Source organism: Trichomycterus rosablanca, chromosome 18, assembly GCF_030014385.1.
Source record: "Trichomycterus rosablanca isolate fTriRos1 chromosome 18, fTriRos1.hap1, whole genome shotgun sequence".
NCBI classification, from domain to species: Eukaryota; Metazoa; Chordata; class Actinopteri; order Siluriformes; family Trichomycteridae; genus Trichomycterus; species Trichomycterus rosablanca.
This window is the reverse complement of record NC_086005.1, coordinates 1447501-1465290: the sequence shown is the minus strand read 5'-3', so window position 1 is coordinate 1465290 and position 17790 is coordinate 1447501. Positions and strand designations below refer to the sequence as shown.

Below are 17790 nucleotides of genomic sequence, written 5' to 3'. Positions count from 1 at the left end.
CTGTAAGTCTCTTTGGATAAAGGCGTCTGCTAAATGTCGAAAATGTAAATGTGCAGTCGTGTCATGTCCGGCTGGTCGATAGCACCAGTGAGATTCGAACCTGGACCTTAAGGGTGGTGGGTTATCTTCCTATCCGGGCTTGGGACCTGCACTGAGGGCGCACGGACGAGTGCACCTCCCAACGGCTAGGCTGTTAGGATGAATTTGATTGGCTGTGTGTCTCTAGGGGGAGGGACAATGGCTAAAACGTGTCTGCATGGGAGGCGGCTAATCACTCCGTCAGACGCCCACCCCTGCCCGGTGAAAAGAAGTGTCAGCGACTGCACACGTATCGTTTACGTGACAGCGACGAGAGCCGGATTGGGACGCCCCTTTTAATTTTTGAATAATAAGTCAAGGATATATTGTAGCAACAGTTTAGGGAAGGTCCTTTCCTTTTCCAGCATGAGCAAGCTCTATAAAGAACCAAAAACTCCAGCGTCCCGCACAGACCCACCGAACAGCTCTGGAACGAATTGGAACGTCAACTGAGGCTTTTGCACCCAGACATACAGTACAAACGCTGTCATCTTTTGACTCAATGGGCACAAATTCCCACAGACATCAAACATCAAAGTCATTGTTCGAGCTGAAAAGCTTATTATTATTAGTTAAGGCGTTTAGCGGACGCTTTTATCCAAAGCGACTTACAGTAATGTGACAGTATATTATCTAAGCACAATTGAGAGTTAAGGGCCTCGCTCAGGGGCCCAACAGTGACAACCTGGTAGTGGTGGGGCTTAAAACGACAACCTTCTGATTTCTAGTCAACTACCTGAAATGCTGAGCCACCACACAAATCACTGATGATTATATTGATAAAAATCATTATAATAAATGTAATCATGTGCTTCAGGCTCTGTCAACAGTTTAGGGAAGGTCCTGTCCTGTTCCAGCAAAGCTCCATTCACTGACCTGCACATACTCATCGTGACTGATCGGCGAATGGGCACAAATCCCCACACACACACTCCTGTGCTAAATTGACTTTTATCCAGAGTGACTTACAGCACTGTGACAGTATACAGTCTAAGCAATTGAGGGTTAAGGGCCTTGCTCAAGGGCCCAACAGTGACAACCTGGCAGTGGTGAGGCTGGAACCAGCAACCTTTCGAATACTGGTGTAGTACCCTAACCGCTAGGCTACAACTGCCCAACTGCCCTGTGAAAAGATCACATAGAGGTCAGTCTATTTTAATACCGTTTATTTTGGAGCGAGACGTCCGCCAAGCTCACGGTCAGGCGTCCGAATACTTTTGGCCGTGTGGTTTGTTTAGACCTGGATCTGTAAAAGGCGCCACACGAATGAATCTCGACCCGTCTGAGAGAAAAGCGCTAAACACTGAGGTGAGCACATGTGGTCAGCAGATCTTCTCCCACGTCAGAATAACTGATGTGGTCCGGCGAGGCGATGGGGGGGTGGGGGTGGGGGAGTTTCTGGTGTAGAAGGGTTCTGAAGACCCTCACTTTCACCTGGTAATGCTTACACACGCCTGTCACCACTCATCTACAGAACCCAGGTGGAACTGGAGCTGCTTGCGTCCCAGTAGGTCAGAACGGTGGTTCCGCACTGGTCAGCACCACCGATCAGAGGGGGGTCTTTCCTTACAGGCCAGGAGTTCAGAGAGAGAATGATGAGAACAGTTTCAACAGGTTAGGGAAGGCCCTTTCCTGTTCCTAGGTGAGCAAGCTCTAAGAAGACGTAAAGAAAGGCTCGGTTTAAAGAAACTCCAGTGTCCTGCAATCAAAAGGTCGCTGGTTCAAGCCCCACCACTGCCAGGCTGTCACTGTTGGGCCCTTGAGCGAGGCCCTTAACCCTCAATTGCTTCGACAATATACTGTCACAGAACTGTAAGTCGCTTTGGATAAAAAAAAAGCATTTTCTAAATGCTGACCTGACCTCAGCTTGTCACCTGATAAATCAGTGCCCAGCCATACATTTCTGCATTTCTGCATCCATACAAACGCTGTCAGCTTTCGACTGAATCAGCACAAATCCCCACAGACATACTTCAAAGTCGTTGTTCTAGCTAAAAACATCACATAGAGGTCAGTTCCAGGCTCCTCCGGGAAACACTGGACGCAAGGCAGGAACAACCTGGCCATGGAGGTCAGTCTATTTTAATACCGTTTATTTTTTTAAACTGGAACTGTGTTGGACGCTCAGTTTTCCCCCCCAAAACATAAGTTAATCCGAAAAAACATAAATCCGAAAAAAGTTGGGACGTTTTGTAAATCACAGTAAAAAGAAGAATCTGTGATGTGTTAAATCTTTTAAATCTTTATTTCACTGATAAAAGTGGAAAGAAAATAATTCCAATGTTTCACTGATTAACTTCATTGTAGTTTGTAAATATAAACACATTTAGAATCCAAAAAAGTCGGGACGGGGGCGTGTTCCCCCCTGTGTTCCCCCCTGTGTTTTCCCCCTTGTGTTCCCCATTAATTCCACTTTTTAATGCGTCTGGAATTGAGGACACTAAAGGTTGCAGGTTTGCGTGTGGAATTGTTCTCCGTTCTCGCTCGCTGTCGTCCGATTCTCCTCTTCATAACGCGCCGTACGTTTGGACTGCAGGCAGACCGGTCGAGCACAAGCACTCTGTGTACAGAATGAGGTCTAAACTTCCAGGAAAAGACATTGCCTCGATGACAGCCTGCCTCTAAAATCTTAAAATACACCCTTGCTCATGTAACTTTCACACCTTGGCACGGATGCACCCACATACCATGACTGATGCCTCATACCTTCTGCAAACCAGCATCTTCAAACAAACGTTCCAGAGAACAGAAGAATCACAGATTATTGTTTTATTTAATGCATTTGCACCCAAATGTCCCAAATTTTCCTTAAATGAGGTGCTTTTATATAAATAAATAAAAAATACATCCAGTGATGCATTTTTAAAAACGTGATCTTCAATTGTCGGTGCCCTTCAAAACTTTATATTGTTTAAATTGTACAAAGCAAAGAGCGCACAGGAAATGGCCCACTGCAACAAACAGCACACACACACACACACACACACACACACACACACATACTCGAACGCGCGCGCGCACACACACACACACACGTTTGCGCTCTGTGCTGTGTTTCTGCTCCCCGTTTGCGAGACTCACGGACGGGACGGTTCGGTTCGGTTCGTTTCGAGATGCGCCCCGGAGCTCCCGGTTCACGGTTTGCAGCACTGCTCGGTAAGTCTTATGCATTTAGTATTTCCCACTTCGGTTGTTTAAAGCTCGGTGTGTACCGGGTGCACCCACCGCGCCTGCTGGCTGGTGCATCCCTGCCATTACCGGTAATGGATTATTAACGGGTCGATGGATCCGCAGCGTTACGCGTGTGCGTCTGGACCATGAGTCCACCAGGGTGGGTGGGTTCGCTTTTCGGTCTTGGTTTCTTAATTCGGTTCGGTTTGGTTTGGAATGACAGATTCGACAGGACAAATCTTTGCACCACCAGCACTGTGTTTACATGTAGCACACACGTCTGGGTTCTGCATGAACCAACCGGAGCACCAGCACATCATGTCGAGTCACATTTATTAGGATTTATTTATCAGCGCTTTTCATTTACATAAACACCGTCTCAAATGAACACTACAGAATTTAGGAGCTAAAAATCTCTTCGAATTAAGGAGGGGGGGGGGGGGCTCTTAATTAATATCTGGACCCCCCTCCAAAAAAGTTAGTTCGCTAAACTGTACATTTATGCAAAACTTATCTGATATCAGCATACATGTATTTTATCGTGCACTATTATATATGGGATTATGGGAGAATAAGGGGGCGGTCTGACCCTCTTAATTAATACATGGATCCACGTATTAATTAAAAGTGAACAACCTGGCCAGGGTCGCGGTGTTCCAGGCGCCGCCGGGAAACACTGGACACAAGGCAGGAACACCCTGGTCAGGGTCGCGGTGTTCCAGGCTCCTCCGGGAAACACTGGACACAAGGCAGGAACACTCTGGTCAGGGTCGCGTTGTTCCAGGCTCCTCCGGGAAACACTGGACACAAGGCAGGAACACCCTGGTCAGGGTCGCGGTGTTCCAGGCTCCTCCGGGAAACACTGGACACAAGGCAGGAACACCCTGGTCAGGGTCGCGGTGTTCCAGGCTCCTCCGGGAAACACTGGACACAAGGCAGGAACACCCTGGTCAGGGTCGCGGTGTTCCAGGCTCCTCCGGGAAACACTGGACACAAGGCAGGAACACCCTGGTCAGGGTCGCGGTGTTCCAGGCACCTCCGGGAAACACTGGACACAAGGCAGGAACACCCTGGTCAGGGTCGCGGTGTTCCAGGCTCCTCTGGGAAACACTGGACACAAGACAGGAACAACCTGACCAGGGTTGCGGTGTTCCAGGCTCCTCCGGGAAACACTGGACGTAATAAAGGGGCGGTCTGACCCTCTTAATTAATACTTGGATCCATGTATTAATTAAAAGTGTCCCCCCCCCCCCCCCCAAACAACAGCCCTAGGGGTCGTAGTTAACGAACACTGTCATTTAAGGCAAAACAAACTTGGAAACTAGCTGTTTGTGTACATGTATTACCCACTTTTTAATTGGAGGGGGGTATGACACTCCTAAAAAAAGAGGTTCAGCAACAGTTCTGGGGGTCGTTATTTAGCTAAACTGTAACATGAGGCAAAACGTACAAACTATCTAATATTAGCACAGTATTAAACACTGTTTTATTACAGGGGATAGAGGGGTATTACCCTCTTCATTAATTTTCAAACCTCAAAAAAGATCAACATTTCTGGGGGGTCAAACAAACCTAAAACAAACCTGACATGTCAACTGGGACCCTGTTTATTTGTCTTTTTATATCCAATATAACTGAATATTGGAGGGGGAATGCCCCCCCACCCCAGGACCTTGCCTAAGTATTAAAATAAAGAAACCATGAGAGGAACCAAACTCAACAGGGACGTCCATCCTGTTTGGGTGAGTTTGATTAGACTAGATACAGTGTGTATGAATACAATTATTTCTAACTAAATTTATAACAAGTCAAAAGCATAAAGAATTAAATCACAGTTTATGGTCCTTCAGTCCAGTCTGTGGTTGAATGAAGTCTGACAGTGGCGGTTCTAGATCATGTAAAGTGGGGGGGGGGGGGGGGCAGGCAGGGGCCAGAGGCTGTGTTAGAGGGGCCAATTACTTTTTGCCCAAATGTGCATTGTGGGCATTAAGAGGAAACAGTCGATATTCAATAGAATTCAACATTTTATTTATGCAGTTTTCAGTCTTTATTTTGTTGAGTTTGATGTAAACAGATCAACAAAGAATCACAATTTAAGGCATTTGCTCTGCTTAAATGTCATTTATTCAGTCCTTTTCTTTTTCATATTCACTTTCGAGTTACATATACTGTATTCCTAGGGGGGTCGTAGAACCGCCACTGAAGTCTGATGGTAAGGAGAGCCTTTGACCAAAGGTATTGTGGGCGCGGTCACCACAGATTCCCAACCAACCAATCATAACCAGAATAGAGAACTTCCCTGGTTTGGAATGACCAATCAAACGTCTGAGTAAATAAGTGTGTTTCGAGAAACATGAAAATTGGAAACGTTTAGAACCGTCTCAAAATTTTGACCCCCACTGTACTTGATGACATTTTAATATTTACTTGTGATCTTTCAGTTAAAATTTTATTAAATATTAAACCAAATGTTTCCCTTTATTAGAAGTACATTGATTAAAATAAAGAGAAAACATAACCCTGTTATTAAATAGGTTATTTTATTAAATCATTGAGTGCCATAATTATTAGAACTTCTTTATGTAGAATTTTAATCCGCCTCCCTGTGAGAACACCAGCTCAGAATCTTCTGTAATGCTCCATGAGACTGGAGAACATGTGGGAACAGACCTAAAAATGTTCCTCTGTACAGAATCTCTTCAGATCCTTCAGGTCCTGATGTCCACACTTGAGGACTTCAGGAAAAACCTTAATTCTGTGATCAGTGAAGCATTTTTGAGTTGATTTCTAATTGTGTTTTGGATCGTTGTCTTGCTGGAAGCTCCACCAGTGGTCTGGTTTCCTGGCCGATGGTCTGATTTAATATCTGCTGTGATTTGTTAGAGTCTGAGATAGCGTTTATCCAAACCAGTTGTCTTGGACTTTGAGAGAAAACAGAGCCACGATGTTACAGATCCTCCGCCGTGCTTTAGTGAGGTTGAGGTAATTTTCTGCGCTGGGTAAGGTCATCTGTGTGTGTAATGAAACCCTCCTCTGTTTGATGTCATGTGACGAAGGAACACAAATTCTCTGAAAATCCCAAATCATTTGCTTTCTATGGTTTTTGCTATGCTATGTTTATTCTATAGCTATAGAGATATGTGGAGCTATAAAGGCTTACAGATATGGAGCTAGAGCGCTGTAAAGCTATTGCTCTATAAAGCTTTGGACCTATAGAGCTGTAAAGCTTCAGAGCTATAGTGCTGTAGTGGTATATAGATATTTAGCTATTAAGGTATGGCGCTAAAGAGCTGTAGAGCTTTAAATCTTTAAAAAAAACTGTAGAGCTGTAGAGCTTTTGAGCTATGGAGGTTTGGAACTATGGTGCTGTAGAGCTACAGTATATACAGAGCTGTAAAGGTATAGATTTATGGAATTGTAGAGTTGTGGAGGTATAGAGATTTGGAACTATAAAGCTTTCAAAATATGGGGCTATAGAGCTACATAATGTACTGTATAGAGCTGTAGCGTTACAGTATATATAGAGCTGTAGAGCTACAGTTTATGTAGAGCTCTATAGCTGTAGAGCTACAGTATATATAGAGCTGTATAGCTGTAGATCTACAGTTTATGTAGAGCTGTATAGATGTAGAGCTACAGTATATATAGAACCTAACACTGATACCTGAAGTCGTTCGTTTCCTTCTTTCATTCTCACTTCTTCCTCTGTTTCCTCGTCTCCTCTATTTATAAACGAAGCTTCTCTCATTTTATCTCAGATTTCCGCTTCAGATTTTACTGCGCTCGTGTTTCAGCACCTCAAGCGACGCATGTGATGCAGGAGTGTGATATGATGTGTGTGATGCAAGCGTGTGATGTGTGATGTGTGTGATACAAGCGTGTGATGTGTGATCTTGTGAAGGATTGGGTAAAACACTTAGCAAAACATTATTAATAGCAACTCTATTACAGTATTATAATTAATAAAGTTTTTTATTACTCTTCAATGTTGTTATTATTATTATTTACTATTGTTGATATATTATTATTATTATTTACTATTGTTGATATATTATTATTAATATAAAATTATTATTATTATTTACTATTGTTGATATATTATTATTATTATTATTATTATTTACTATTGTTGATATATTATTATTAATATAAAATTATTATTATTATTATTGTTATTATCCTTTGATTATTATTATTATTGCTAGGATTCATTTAATTAAAGAAAATTAACAATTGAATGAATAAAATAAATTGTATAAATCATTAAAATCCCAAGAATGACATGAACTACATTATATAGCCAAAAGTATTTGGACGCCTGACCATGACCTTGTTGGATGTCCCATTACAAAAACAAACTGTAGTAAAATAGACTGACCCTCTGTGTGACCTTTTGAGCTGGAACAACAGCCGCTCTTCTGAGAAGAGTGTGGGAATTTGTGCCTATTTAGTCAAAAGATGACAGGATTTGTATTGCTGGACGCCGATGCTCAGTTCATCCCTGAGCTGTTGAGTGGGGCTGAGGTCAGGGCTCTGTGCAGGACACCTGAGATTCTTTATCATGTCTTTGAAACAAGAAAAGGGCCTTCCCTAAACTGTTGGTCAAAAGTCAAATGCATCTAATTACACCTATTAGCTACTATGAACGTGCGCCCAAATACTTTTGCCTGTTACGAGTGTATGTGATCTACACAGGAGCATAAATCAGCCTCGACTGTCGTGCTGATTGTGGACAGGCAGGTGGTTTTGCTTTCAGACCAATCAACATCTGGCTTTAATGTGCGGTTGCAGTAATGTGTGTGTGTGTGAGTGTGTGAGTGTGTGTGTGTGTGTGTGTGTGAGTGTGTGTGTGTGTGTGTATGATTAGTGAAACTGCTGTATGCAGAAGAACATCGTGCTGATGCTTCACATTTTGAATCTGTTTAAAATCGCCACGATTCCTTCTGGTCACGCGAGAATAAACGCCGTGTTTCGGGGTGTGACGGATCTTATAATCACACCCAGGTATCGGGATGGGGGGGGGGGGGGGGGGTTGTTAGGGGGTCGTGGAGGTATCGAATGTTCCGTCTCACAGTAATGGTATATATACATTATACATTTAAAAGTAAGTGGACACCCCTTATAATGATTAAGGTTTGATGTCTGACCTGCGGGAAGGACTGACCTGTGAAAACCACTGACCTGTGAGAACCATTGACATGTTAGAAGGACTGACCTGTTAGAACGACTGACCTATTAGAAGGACTGACCTATGAGAAGGACAGACCTGTGGGAACCACTGACCAGTAAGAACCACTGACCTATGAGAAGGACAGACCATAGAGTAGCACTGACCTGTGAGAACCACTGACCTGTAATAACCACTGACCTGTGAGAACAACTGACCTGTAAGAACCACTGGCCTGTAATAACCACTGACCTGTGAGAACAACTGACTTGTAAGAACCACTGACCTGTGAGAAGGACTGACCTGTGAGAACCACTGACCTGTTAGAATGACTGACCTGTGAGAACCACTGACCTGTGAGAACCACTGACATGTTAGAAGGACTGACCTGTGAAAACCACTGACCTGTGAGAACCACTGACCTGTAATAAGGACTGACCAGAGAGTAGAACTGACGTGTTAGAAGGACTGACCTGTAAAAATGACTGATCTGTAGGAACTACTGACCTGTAAGAAGGACTGGCATGTGAGAACTACTGACCTGTAAGAAGGACTGGCATGTGAGAACTACTGACCTGTCAGAAGGACTGACCAGAGAGTAGGACTGACATTTGAGAACCACTGACCTGTAAGAATGACTGACCTGTAAGAACCACAGACCTGTGAGAACGACTGACCAGAGAGTGGAACTGACCTGTGCAAAGGACTTACCTGTGAGAACCACTGACCTGTTTTAGCCAAAGGGGGGAACGGTGGCACAGTGGGTAGCACTGTCACTTCACGAAGAAGGGCAAGAAGGGCATGGGTTCGATTTCCCAGCCCTGTGTCCGGGGTGTTTCCCGGCTTTCCTCGGCCCCACTGGGACCCTGACCAGGATATGCGGTGGTCGAACAGACAATGAGTGAATGAATCCCTACCAAACACCAGCGGTTCTCATCTTATTTTCTGGGAGCCCCTTGATACAGATTATGAAATACAACAAAAACTGCTCTGACCCCCCGCCCCCCGCCCCCCCCCAAGGCTCACTGTGGCCCCTAGGGGCCCCCCCACTGCTCTACACAGTGCACGTCGGTGATCTCCGGCTCCGGTACGTGACTCACCAGCTCTGATTGGATTGGATGAGGAAGTTGGCTCGGTGCCGTTCATGGCGGCGCTGCTGGATTGATGGTCTGAACTCGGTACCCTCACTTACTTCCACTCGCTTTATTGATCCTGTTGTCTGTGGCCGCAGACCCGCCGCCGTGTGTCCCTATAGATGATTTAATGAAGCACTCTCAGAATAGACCGGAGGTTGATGAGTAAGGAGGGCGAGGGTGGGGTGGCGCTGGGATACGCGCGAGGAAAATCTGCTCCGTCATGAAACCTGGAGCGTATGGTGCTCGTATTTCAGACCCTGGATAACAGTAAGAAGTTTAACTCACTTTGGAAGGTTTGAGCCTCTGATGTGCTGTTATTAAGCAACACAACACGAGAGGGAGTGTGTTATCGCGAATAACATCACACACGACCTCGAGTGTTCTATTGCTTTTATACAACAGTTTTAACAAAATAAAGAAAGAAAATAAATCAAAGAAGCCCTGAATTTCATAATAAATATGCTTTAATATTGACAAAACCTTCCACCAAAAAGTAGTTCCACAACGAATATAAAGTTTAACACTACAAAGCAAACATCCCAAGTTGCAAAAACTCATTTCAGGGAGGTAAGAACAACAAGAAGAAGGAGAAGGCAAGAACCTCCGAAGAGAAAAAAGAAATAAAAAACCTCTTGCACACACCAAAGGATTATGGGTGATAACAGAACTTTTAGGAGCTGCTAACTGGGCTATTAAGCTAACTGTACAAACACATTAATGTTCCCTACATAGTGCACTAGATAGTGTATCAGATCACGGATTTATGTTCCCTACATAGTGCGCTAGACTGTATATCAGATAACGGATTTAAAACGCGATCTGGAATAAAGGCTGTGTCGCCTGCGTGCGCGTTTGTGTGCTTGAAGCTTGTCGTTACTGGCAACGCGTCAGCGGAGTAATACTGTTGTGGTGTGAAAAGGTTAGAACGCTTCTCAACCAATCAGATTGTAAGGTCGGAACTAACTGTTGTATAACAGTCAGTGAATGTTGCGGCTCCTGTGGTGAGACCTAATCCAGAACAAGGCTCGATCTCTTGTAAAACATCACCACATCTGTGTGAGGAGAGGTGTGGGTGTGACCTCACGGTGGCGACCTCGTTACCCAGAACCCTGCGGCTGTTAACCCTCCAAAAACTCCCTCACAGCGCACAAACACACTCGGCACAGGCGGCATCGTACACAGTAGCATCTCACACACACACAACGTGTCGAACCTGTAAAAACCACTGACCTGTAAGAAGGACTGACCTGCAAGAACTGACCTGGGAGAAGGACTGACCTGTAAGAACCACTGCCCTGTGAGAACCGCCGATCTGTTAAAACCACTGACCTGTGATAATGACTGACCTTTGAGAACCAATAACCCCTAAGAAATACTGACCTGTGAAAACCACTGACCTGCGAGAACTGACTTGTGAGAACCACTGACCTGTGAGAACCACTGATCAGAGAGTAGGACTGACTTTTGAGAACTACTGACCTGTGACAACCACTGACCTGTAAGAACCACTGACCTGTAAGAACTACTGATCTGTGATAATGACTGACCCTTGAGAACCACTGACCTGTAAGAACCATGGACCTGTAAGAACCACTAACCTGTGAGAACCACTGACCTATGACAACCTTTGACCTGTAAGAACTATTGACCTGTGATAATAACTGACTATCTTGAGAACCACTGACCTGTGAGAAGGGCAGACCTGCATGAACGATAAACTTGTGAGAACCACTGACCTGCAAGAACCACTGACCAGAAAGTAGAACTGACCTGTAAGTAGAACTGACCTGCGAAAACTGACCTGGGAGAAGGACTGACCTGTGAGAACCACTGCCCTGTGAGAACCGCTGCCCTGTTGGAACCACTGATCTGTAAGAAGAACTAATCTTTGAGACCCACTGACCTGTAAGAAGGACTGACATGTGAAAACCACTAACCTTTAAAAAGGACTGACACTTGAGAACCACTGACCTGTGAGAATAACTGACATGTGAGAACTACTGACTTGTAATATGGACTGACCTGTAAGAACCATTGACCTGTGAGAATAACTGACCAGAGAGTAGGACTGACCTGCAAGAACCACTGACCAAGGAGCCAGTCAACTTCTCTGGCCTGCCTGGAGCACTGACCCCAACCCTGTTAAACACCTCTGGCACAAACTTTTGACTAAAGGGCACAAATTCCCACAGACACTATAAAAATAGAATGGAAAGCGGCTCCATATGCAATGAGCTTATTTTTGGAACAGGCTGACCAACGCGCTCCTGGTCAGGTCTACACATCAGTAGAAAGAAAACAACAGACACACCCCTGGGGGCCCCTGAGCGAGGCCCCTAACCTTCAGTTGCTCAAACAAAGTGTGGACAAAGGAATGAAAATAAAACCCTCGCTTGGACACGTCGTGAACATTAAGCGCTGATACAATCTGGCAACCCTGCAGTGAGGGTGTGACAGGAAGAGACGGTAGTTATGTATATAAAACAGGAAACGTGATCGCGCCGATGTCGAGTTCCTCCGGCGTACACGAGCGAGGACTCGTAATCAGATACAGACGGGTTCAGTGTGTGTGTGAGTGTGTGTGTGTGAGTGTGTGTGTGTGTGAGTGTGTGTGTGAGTGTGTGTGTGTGTGTGTGTGACAGCACTGACGGCTCTCTGGTTTTACTCTTTATATCAGTGACGTCCAAACTGCGCCCCATTACCCTTATTGATAAAATTTTAAGAAGAATGCAGTGTGTGAAGTTGGCAAGTTCTCCCTGTGTCTGTGTGGCTTTCCTCCAGGTGCTCCGGTTTCCTCCCACAGTTCAAAGATGTGCAGTCAGGTTAACTGGAGCTACTAAAATTACTCTAAGTGTAAATGGGCACTTACTTTAGGGCAGGTGTAGCTTAGTGGTTAAGGTACTGGACTAGTAATAGAAACAGTAAAGAAGGAACAGCCTGTATGTAAAGTTGGAACAGTCTGTAAAGGTGGAACAATAACGGTGGAACAGTAAATGGAACAGTAAAGAAGGAACAGCCTGTATGTAAAGTTGGAACAGTCTGTAAAGGTGGAACAATAACGGTGGAACAGTAAATGGAACAGTAAAGATGGAACAGTCTGTAAAAGTGGAATAGTAAAGGTGGAACTGTAAAGGTGGAACAGTCTGTAAACGTCTAACAGTAAAGGTGGAACAGTAAAGGTGGAACAGTCTGTAAACGTCTAACAGTAAAGGTGGAACAGTAAAGGTGGAACAGTCTGTAAAGGTGGAACAGTAAAGGTGGAACAGTCTGTAAACGTCTAACAGTAAAGGTGGAACAGTAAAGGTGGAACAGTCTGTAAAGGTGGAACAGTAAAGGTGGAACAGTAAAGCTGGAACAGTAAAGGTGGAACAGTCTGTAAACGTCTAACAGTAAAGGTGGAACAGTAAAGCTGGAACAGTAAAGGTGGAACAGTCTGTAAACGTCTAACAGTAAAGGTGGAACAGTCTGTAAACGTCTAACAGTAAAGGTGGAACAGTAAAGCTGGAACAGTAAAGGTGGAACAGTCTGTAAACGTCTAACAGTAAAGGTGGAACAGTAAAGCTGGAACAGTAAAGGTGGAACAGTCTGTAAACGTCTAACAGTAAAGGTGGAACAGTCTGTAAACGTCTAACAGTAAAGGTGGAACAGTCTGTAAAGATGAAACAGTAAAGCTGGAACAGTATGTACAAATGAACAGTCTGGAAAGGTGGAACAGTAAAAGTGGAACAGTAAAAGTCGAACAGTAAAAGTGGAAAAGTAAACACACACACACACACACACACACACACACACACACACACACACACACACACACACACACACACACACACACTCACAGGCCCTTCTTGCTGTGAGGCGACAGTGCTACCCACCGCACCCCAGTGCAGCCAGATTGGACTGTTTTTATCCGAAAAGTTGCTACTGAACCTTGACCCCCCCCCTCCCAAAAAAAACCCCAAAACCAAAACATTTACCCCCCCACAGTTTGAAAAACAAACAATGTGATGTGGAAGTTTGCACAATATGGCAACGCTGCCTCTGACCATCTCCCCATGTGCCTGTTTGAAGTGCCATCATCTGCTCGCCAGACCCAAAACCCCAAACTTTCTCTGACTCCTTCTGTGGAGCATCTGGGCGTGGGGGGGGGGGAAGCATGCCAGAGTAAAAACGGGCAGGGCAGGATGGGTGACGGGAAGGGTTCGGTGGAGTTCATGTTCTGTCGTGGAGTTCCTGTGATGTTCAGCAGCTCTTCTGCTCTTCATCAGAAGTAAACAGACGCGAGCAGAAGACAGAACACAGTGATGAAGCATCCAGTCATCATGCTTCACAAGGTGCTTCACCAAAACCACTTACAGTAAAGGTGGAACAGTTTGTAAAAGTAAACAGTCTGTAAAGGTGGAACAGTATAAAGAACAGTAAAAATGAACAGTCTGTAAAGGTGGAACAGTAAATAGAATAGTAAAGGTGGAACAATAAATTGAACAGTAAAGGTAAAACAATAAAAGAGGAACAGTGTTTAGGAGGAACAGTAAATGAAACAGTAAATGAAGCAGTAAAGGTGGAACAGTCTGTTAAGGTGGAACAGCCTTTTTAGGTGGAACAGCCTGTAAAGATGAAACAGTCTGTAAATGAGGAACAGTCTGTTAAGGTGGAACAGTAAAGGTGGGTTCTGCTCTCACAGCACATTAACAGTTTCGTTTGTTTCTGTGAGAACCGTACAGACCTTTCTCACTCGGTCCCTGTGCTGAGGGATTCTCAGCTCCGCCGTCCCTCCCGTCCGCTCAGACTCAGGATGATGAACGGCAGGTCCAGAGGCCGTCGCGTGGGTCGTGTTTGTGTTTGGGTGGAACCACGCAGAACCGTGTGGGGTACGAGCTGTTTTTAGGGAGCGCCCAGGCGTGCATGTGTGGGTGATCTGTGAGGAAACATGTGACCTCAGGGGGCTTGTTGTGGGTGGATGAGAAGATAAAAGCATGAGCAGCAGGAGGTGTTACATCTATTAGTAGCTGTTTTTGATGGTTTCCTCTAAACAGAGAAGCTTCAGGTCACTAGAGGACACATCTGGACCAGGAACCTAGATCAGTCATGGTTCTAGACCATTTAAACCTGGAGGATGGGGGGTATTGGGTCACCACTACAGGGATCGACCGGGGTGACTGGAACGCGTCCTCACGATGACCTCGATGACAACCGTCCTCAGACGTCCTGGTCCAGATGAAGACGTTATGGACAGAATGCGCTCGCTCGGCGTGGATTAAGAGACTCTCTGTGTTCTGAACACAAGCGCTGATTGTAGTGTTGATGTTTACTGCCGTGTTCAGGGTCCACGCTGAGAGGAACGATTGTCTGATGAGACGGAGAGAGTGGGACCCTCCTGAAATCGTTTATGGGATCCTTCCAGCGTCCGTGTGGAGGGTTCTTTGTGCCTGAAGCAGACGTTTTTACCCCCACACATTCCAGAGAGAACAGAGGAATCTGTGTCTTCTGGGTGGTGGAACTGATTTTGATCTCATGACTGTAACTGTTAAGAGGATGTTTATAGATCGAACATCTAATCAAATCAGTCATAAACGGTACAATTAGTAATGAAATGGCTGCAACTGCTTTTCCTGATTAGCAATTAGAGCACACGTGTCAAACTCGAGGCCAGCGGGCCAAATCCGACCCGCCACGTAATTTTATGTGGCCCGCGAGAGCCACATAAAATAAAAACGAGTTTAATCCGAAAGTAAAAACGAGTTTGTGCTTCAGGAAGAGAAACCGATCGGCGTTTTGAGGGCCACAATAATGCAGATGAGTTTGACATGAAGAATAAAAATGTTTTAAAAAATGTAAAACAAGTAGAAAATTACAACATTTACAGCACAAGTAGAGATTTCAATTATAAGTAGAAAAAATATAAAGGTAAAGAACAATTACATAAGTAAAAAAACGATAGATTTATGTGGTGTTCTTCTGCAGTGACATTGTTGGCCAGCAGAGGGGGCACAGAGGCTCAGATGACTGATCTGTCAGTTTCTCTTGATTGAAAATTGCTTCGCTTCAGGTGGAAGTTCTTCTATACATCACGGTCTCTCTCTTTCAGACTTGGCAGCTCCTTTGTTGACACACCTGCATTTCCGGTGGGCTCTGGTGTGCAGTGTCAGCATATTTTAGCTATTTTAGAGCTCAATCTGGTGTTGCAGCGTTTTGGGTCCCACGTTTATCCAGGTCCACCCACATCCACTCATGTCCACGGAGAGCGGATTGCCCCAGAGGTGAAGCGACGTCCCTTTACTAGAGCGGACCACACCCGTAAATCCACATTATGTGCATGCTGTGCCATTGGGTGGCGTCAGGGTTCCGATAGTTCCTGTCGTAATGTGATGTCCAGTTCTCAGTTCTGCTCTGACCCTGTTCTGTCCACTGTCTCTGTTGTGGCTGCAGAAGTTTCTCCAGTTTTCCACCTTGATTATACATTTGCATTTGGGTTCTATTTTCATTCTTGAGGGTGTGTGGATTTTCCTCATGATTTAAAAGAGTAAGAGGACAGAACAGGGATGGTGCAGAACTGAGATGGCGAGGCGGAGAAACGAGAAGTTTGTTTCTCTGTGCTCTTTTTTAAGCACTTGAGTTGTAGCTCGCTGGTGGATTGAGTAGCTGAACTCTACTGCTCCTGTGTATTTTCTGCTCCTTCCTTTTCTGTTTCCTGACAGTCATGTGTGGATCAGGGCGTGTCTCATCATACGTCTCATTTTTCTGTTCCAGTGCTGCTGCCGTGTTTGTCCTGCTTCAACGTGGATGAGAAGAACGGGATGTCGTTTAACGGTCCGGTGGAGGACCTGTTCGGATACACCGTGCAGCAGTTCCAGAACGAGGAAGGAAAATGGTGAGTCGCGGTCATATCCGCTGGTTCTCTGATCCGCGTGCCACAAGTTCTTGCTTTATGGGTTCCAAGAAAATCACAACTGTGTGGTTCTGAGAGCGTTGGATTTAGAATCGTTAGGGTCTGAACGTTGGACTACCCGAGACATTTATGGTAGTGGTATCTCAGCGGTTAAAGTTTTGGACTAGTGACCAGAAGGTTGCTGGTTCCTATCTCTGGGCTCCTGAGCAATTGGTCGTAGAGCTTAGTGTGGCTCTCCGTATGCGATACGGCTCTCTGCCATGACCAAACACCGACTGTGATAAGAAGCGCCCACAGATTGGACACGTGTCTGAGGAGGCGTGTGGTGATCCGACTCTCCTCGATCAGCTCAAGGGTCGTTCAGGCGGTGGATCCACAATAGGGAATTGGATATGACTAGATGGTGGTGTACCTTAATGCTCGTAGAAGTGTGAGATACAGAGTGAGACGAGAGGAAACAAAACCAAAGGGGAAAAAATAAAAGCTAAAGATAAAATACACGTCAGCTACTCGATCCACCACAGTGTCGTGGTGTGATCACAGATTAATCCTTTTCCGTTGAAAGAGAAGAGATTAGGGATGCCAGATCTATTGTAATCCAGGATCTATAGGGCCAAAAGTATTGGTCTTCACTGGCCAAACCTTCCTGTCCCACATCATCCCACATTTATATCATTTAGCGGACGCTTTTGTCCAAAGCGACGTGCAATATACAATCTAAGCAATTGAGGGATAAGGGCCTTACTCAAGGGCCCAACAGTGGCAACCTGACAGTGTTGAGGTTTGAACCAGCAACCTTCTGATTACCTTTTAATAACCTTCTAATTTACATTGTCGGCATTTAGTAGACGCTTTCATCCAAAGCGATTTACATTACAGTTTTAGTACACAGTCTGAGCAACTGGGGGTTAAGGGCCATGCTCAAGGGCCCAACAGCAGCAACCTGGCAGTGGTGGGGTTTGAACCAGTAACCTTCTGATTATTAGTCCAGTACCCTAACCACTAGGTTACTGTTTGCCAGTAAGGAAAATGTACTAAACAGTACTTTGACAGTATATTGTCTATGCAATTGACGGTTAAGGGCCTTGTTTAAGGGCCCAACAGTGACAGCCTGGCAGTGGTGGGGTTTGAACCAGCGACCTTTTGATTACTAGTCCAGTGTCCTAAGCACTAAGCTGCAACTGCCCTTACACCAGTCCAGTACTTTAAGCGCTAGGCTACAACTGCCAACATGAGAGCTTACATGGCTTAAATTTACCTTAAAATGCTCCTTTGACTTTAAAGGTACAAATTCCTACAGTCACACTTCTAAATCTTTCCCAGAAGAGTAGACGCTGATCGATATCGCTCTC

At 45.0% G+C, this 17790-nt stretch overlaps 1 protein-coding gene across 1 annotated transcript in view; it reads left to right on the top strand.

Annotated features, from left to right (window-relative positions):
• The first annotated feature begins 3170 nt into the window (after positions 1-3170).
• itga1 (integrin, alpha 1) overlaps positions 3171-17790 on the top strand; it is a 43183-nt gene continuing 28563 nt past the window's right edge. The window contains exons 1-2 of the mRNA XM_063013603.1: positions 3171-3234; positions 16300-16420. Coding sequence (XP_062869673.1) covers positions 3192-3234; positions 16300-16420 — 164 coding nt within the window. The 5' untranslated portion in view covers positions 3171-3191. The remainder of the gene's footprint in view (positions 3235-16299; positions 16421-17790) is intronic.